This window comes from Sesamum indicum, linkage group LG11 (genome assembly GCF_000512975.1).
Source record: "Sesamum indicum cultivar Zhongzhi No. 13 linkage group LG11, S_indicum_v1.0, whole genome shotgun sequence".
NCBI lineage: Eukaryota > Viridiplantae > Streptophyta > Magnoliopsida > Lamiales > Pedaliaceae > Sesamum > Sesamum indicum.
The window spans coordinates 4788853-4794931 of record NC_026155.1 but is presented as its reverse complement, the minus strand read 5'-3'; the positions used below and the strand labels follow the sequence as shown (position 1 = coordinate 4794931).

The 6079-nt window shown below is 35.9% G+C and overlaps 1 protein-coding gene across 1 annotated transcript; it reads left to right on the top strand.

Annotated features, from left to right (window-relative positions):
* On the top strand, window positions 2491–4689 carry LOC105173354 (UDP-glucuronate 4-epimerase 3-like). Its single transcript, XM_011095059.2, has one exon. It carries the CDS (start codon window positions 3020–3022, stop codon window positions 4322–4324), a length of 1305 nt encoding a protein of 434 aa, XP_011093361.1. The 5' UTR covers window positions 2491–3019; the 3' UTR covers window positions 4325–4689.

Sequence of the window (6079 nt, the reverse complement as noted above, 5' to 3'; positions counted from 1 at the left end):
CTACATACTCTGACTGCATTGGACGAGACTTATAATGATTATGTTTGTGACACAATCACATCTCACGCACATCCAAGATACAACCATCATATGCACGTGACTGCCGTGATTCCTCAAGTACAAGGACTACTCCCGTACTATTAGAACCAGGGATCCAAGTCATACCAATCAAGCCCTCAAGGCTTCCATATGACGATCCTCGCCGGTCAGATGAGTTGATTCGATACCTAGCCAATCAACCCACTAAGATCGCGTAGATGCACCTCGTCTGTCACCAATGAAATGCGGCACTCATCAAATGAATGCGACTCTTTGTGCAAGTTTCCATATGACACTTGATGCCCAATCTTGAGGTCCTCAACTAAGAACGTTTCAGAGCCGACCCTTCGGTAGTTGATTTCATGACTGTCATCCAATGCGTGGTCCAACTGCATGGTTGTTGAAGTGGTCTGTGGGCTTTGTTGTGATGTTGAAGCAGATGTAAATGTATAGAATGAGCAAAACAAATAAAGAAGCCAATTAAGTGAATACTCATTTTACTCACTAAATAATATTGTATAACACCGACAATTGTCAGAACATATTACATTCAAGTCAATCTAATTGATTTTTTGATTATCTATCCTAACAAAACCCCCTCAGCCTCGAACCAGGACAATATGGACGTTGCTGACGAGGAAGAGTTAGATTAGGTTTTAATTTTTTTTATTTTTTTAATTAGATAATTTTTTATATTAATATAATATGTTTTCTTAATTATTCATATGTCATAATGTTTATTACATTGTATTATTTCTATTTATTTAATTAATTAAATTTATAAATATAATTAATTATAAACGTATTAAATTAATTTAATTATATATTAAAATTTATTAAAATATATATATATTTTTATTTATTATAATTTATTAAATATATGAATAAATTATAAACTTATAAAATAACTTATAATATTAAAATATTAGGAACGGTCTTAGTAATGGTCAAGAAATGCTACAAATCTAAATAGATAACCGTTCCAAATGCCATTACTAAAATAATTCTAAGCACGTGTTCCTAAACTGCATTGACCGTTCCAAATACTATTGCTAAAATAATTTCAAATAAGTGTTCCTAAATAGTGGTTGACTGTTCCTAATACCATTATTATTTGAGTTTTGAGTATGTGTTTCAAATTCAAAAAGATCTTTCCTAATACCATTACTAAAATAATTTTATATACATGTTCCTAAATAAGACTAACTGTTCCTAAAACCGTTTCAATTAAAAAAATATTTTTTTTGACAAATTCAATATTAGGGACGATTTTCATAAAATGTTGCAATTCCCTTCCCAAATAGGAACGGTCTTACCTGAACCGTTCCTAAAAATTTTAACCTATCGTTCCAAAGACCAAAAAAAAAAAAAAAAAAACCGTTTCTAAACCCACTTCAAATTCTACTTTTATTTGTAGTAATAAATATTGGTCTAAGATAATAATAATTATTTATTAGTTATACATGTTTGATATGAATAATCAACATATATATATTTTGATTCTTGATAATTGAAATTAATGATATAATTATAAACGAGTCATTCAAAAATACTCACAACTTTTACATGATTTTTAACCGCATGAATGAAACAGTGTAAAAATCAAAGTAAAATTGGAAGAATAAAAAATCTTATATATATCTCGATACTTTCACATTAAACGTTGCAATAATAACGATAGTGGTTGCAACTGTCGTGATTGCTTTCTTATTGTTCCTCAACCGTCTTTTATCACGCAGTTTTCTAATCGTTTTGTTATCTGTAATATGATTACATGATATTATCGTAATCGTGTAATGTAACAGTATCTTGTTATGATGGCATGTAAATATTTAGAAGCTATAATACGGCAACGTGGTATTATCATAATCGTTTGAAAGGAAAACATAATCGTGTATGCGTTTTTTAGATAGTTGAAGTTAAATCTCTTGTTATGATGTCACGTTCACAGTGAGAACCTATAATATAATAATATGATATTCTCATAATAATGTAATATGGAATAATGAAATGAACTCTCAAACTTAGGGGCATTCAAAGTCAGTTAAAGTTAACTGTCTTCTTACAATTATCGCGTTAATAATAAAAATTTATAATACGATAACATGATGTTATTATAATCGTGTAATATGAAATACTGAAATAAATTTCAAGAATTAGGGAGTTAAAGGCAAATAAAGTAAACCAACCCCCCCCCCCCCCCCCCCCCCCCCCCCCCAAACACACACACACACAAACAAACACACTTGTCTTTACTATTTATCCTTTGAATTCATTGCGCACTTAAAGGAAAAGTAATGATCTAGGAACAAGTCATGAAAGAGAAAAGGGAAAGAAAGGAAGAAAGTAAGCTAGCCCATTTGCATTAACTTATTAATCATGTGAAACAATTGCATTAATTACTCTCCGTTTGACTCTCTTAATTAACATTAGTCCACTCTTACTCAAGTTAATCCAACTTTAAATTTCAAACCTCATTCCTCTGCCTTCTCCCATCCTCTCAAATCTCTTTCTTTCTCTTTCCCAATCACCCATTCTTGTTCATCAATCATCAAAATCTCAAAATCTTTTTTTCTTTCTTTGCAGAGAAGAATAAAAAATAAAAAGAAAAGAAAATAAAAAAGACCCTCCAACACAAAAAGGGACAATATACCATCACCACCAACAAGAACCAATCCCCTCCCAAGAAAACCATGAGATTCCACATGAATAGTAGTGTATAACCCTTCATATCCAGGCACTCTTTTCTTTGTTTCCCCAATCTTTAACGCCACATTCATTATTTGTTCTTGAAAGAAGAAACAAGAAAGAACACATTCATCAAATGTTATCTGAAAAGAATCAAATCTTTGTTTGATATATTGATCCCTAGCCCCAGTTTGTGGTTTGAGGATAACTCCAAGAAAATCGTCAGATTGGACAAGAAACAGGGGAATTTCCAAGTGGGCGCTTCTCAAATCTCCAGGATTTTCAGTGGATTATGTTACACATGAAGCACATTGACAACACCCCATCAACCCCAGGAAAGTTCAAGATGGAGAAGTCTGCATACAATAGGCTGAGGCTGCATTCTTCCCTGGCCAAGCTCACTTTCTGGTCTTTTGTTTTTCTTGGCCTGATCTTTGTTTTCTTTTTTAGATCACCCTCTTCATCATCCCATGTTCCCTCAGATCTCTCTAGGAGGTCTCTCAGAAGCTCCTATGGAGGTCCAAACTTTGAGAAAAGGGTTAGAGCCTCAGCTAAAATCAGGTCAAGAAATGGGATTTCCGTTTTAGTAACAGGGGCTGCTGGTTTTGTTGGCAGTCATGTCTCCGCAGCCCTTAAACGGCGGGGCGATGGTGTTTTGGGGATAGATAATTTCAACAACTATTATGACCCCTCCCTCAAAAGGGCTAGACAAGCGCTATTAGAGCGTAGCGGGGTGTATATTGTGGAGGGTGATATTAATGATTCTGCTTTGTTGAAGAAGCTTTTCGATATCGTCCCGTTTACTCATGTTATGCATCTTGCGGCTCAGGCCGGTGTGCGATATGCTATGGAGAATCCTAGCTCATATGTGCATAGTAACATTGCCGGCCTTGTTAACCTTCTTGAAGCTTGCAAGAATGCCAATCCTCAGCCCACCATTGTGTGGGCATCGAGTAGTTCTGTATACGGATTGAATACAAAGGTGCCGTTTTCTGAGAGAGACAGAACTGATCAGCCTGCTAGTTTGTATGCTGCAACTAAGAAGGCTGGTGAGGAAATTGCTCATACTTATAACCACATATATGGGCTTTCGCTTACTGGATTGAGATTCTTCACGGTTTATGGACCTTGGGGTAGGCCAGATATGGCATACTTCTTTTTTACCAGGGATATTTTGAAAGGGAAGTCGATTCCAATCTTTGAGGCAGCTAACCATGGCACAGTGGCCCGGGATTTTACATACATTGACGATATAGTGAAAGGTTGTTTAGCTGCGTTGGATACTGCAGAGAAGAGTACTGGCAGTGGTGGCAAGAAGAAGGGCCCAGCTCAATTACGGGTCTATAATTTGGGAAATACGTCGCCTGTGCCCGTGTCAGATCTTGTGAGCATTTTGGAGAAATTGCTCAAGGTGAAGGCGAAGAGGTTGGTTATGAAGTTGCCAAGGAATGGGGATGTGCAATTTACTCATGCCAACATAAGTTCAGCTCAGAGAGAGCTTGGATATAAGCCGACAACGGATTTGAAGACAGGGTTGAAGAAATTTGTTGAATGGTATCTCGGTTACTATGTTGAAGGGAAGAAGAGCGCACAGTGATTCGGTTTCTTTCAATTGTGCGGTAGAATCGTTCTATTCTTGTTCTTTTTGATTCTTGTGATTGATTTTTAACCTATTTTGCTCGTCTTCCCAATTGTCTTGCTTTCATATATCTTGATGATCCCATTTAAGGATGAATTTCCTGATCCCATGATGAAGAATTTTTTTTTTTGGTTGGTGGACATTGATTCCCCTGATGTTCTCATCTGCATCAAAGGACAAACCAACTCCAGTCTCTCATGGGATTGTAATTGTTGTATTTTTATCGTTTGTAGAATTTATGACTGATAGATATTACTGATTTGGTGGACCCTGTATCATCTGAATCCCGATTCAAATAAAAATAGCTCATGGTAGTTTGGCTATTACAATTGTTAATGTAGTTTCGTTAGATGATCTTGACTCACTTGCTGCCTAGTTGTTGTTGCTGTAAACTTGAAACAGTATTGGTTTTAACCGACTTTGTTGTCTCTTTTATTACTGAAGTATTATTACATTCTTTATGAACTTGTCATGCACCAGCTAACAATAACTTCCATTGTTATCTTCTGTAACAACACAATCTTGCAGCTAATACTTGGAACCATTGGACAGCTCATCCCGGTAAGAATCTTTGTTTGATCTTTGAGAAGCAACATTTGTCAGTACTATAGTTTTCCCGTTAGGTTCACTAACATTAGCATCAGATATCAATGAGTTCAGTGTGATCATTTAACAAGAACTTCATTTGAACTGGATTTAGGAATACGGTTCTGTGTTATTTGTATTCTTTTATCCATTTACGTAGGGACAAGTCATTTAGAAACAACATAAACCTCAAAATATGTGTGTGGGTTGAAGTGATGATGCAATGAGAAGATCTTGGTGGAATCATTCATGTTACAAATGCTACCAACTGCTTCCCATATTAATATGCCTGGATGAATATCATGCAGATAGATGTTAGTCCAGAAAGCTATCTTTGTAACTTGTGAATGTAAAAGGAACCAAAGTTTTGCGAGCTGATTGTTACTTGTTGAAGGAGCGAATTAGGTTTGTGATCTCCTTCGTGCTCTTGATTCTGGATTACTGATATGAGAAAAATGAAAGAAATGAAGGAAAGAGGAGAATCTTGTTGTTCATTCTTGTTCAAATAATCAAAATACTGAAAGTGCCGGTGGAAAAGTTTGTAATCTCGTAGAGTTGTTGGTGTGTATAAAGTGACGCGGAAGAGACGGTTGCTGCTTGGCAGGTAAGAGACGGTTGCTGGTGTGTATAAAGTGAACGGAAGAGACGGTTGCTGCTTGGCAGGTAAGAGACGGTTGCTGCTCGAACATGGCCTAATACTTAAGCTCCTGGTCATGGATTTTTTTTCACATAATGTCGTGTTAGATATCGTTTTGGTATGTGTTGAGTGTTGCTAACAACTTCATCTGTACATTTGCATATTTCTGGTTTCATATTTTATCATCCTGTCTATTTGTGTAGTATATTGGACCACCTCGATCTCTTCAGTACTATCATAGTTCCACAAAGATGTTCACTCTTGGAATGAAATGATTGTCTTCTGTTGTCTGCACTGAGAAATCCCAGTCATGAGATTGTAATGTTGTAAGCAGAGGCACAGGTGAATCAAAAGGTGTTAAGATTTTTGTTTGGCATTGCCAAAATTGAGGGGTATGATTGATCAGATCTCCTTACAAGTCTCAAGTAACATGGTCTTAACAAACTACTATTTTAAGTATGGCAACAAGAGGACATCAATGTCCAAATATG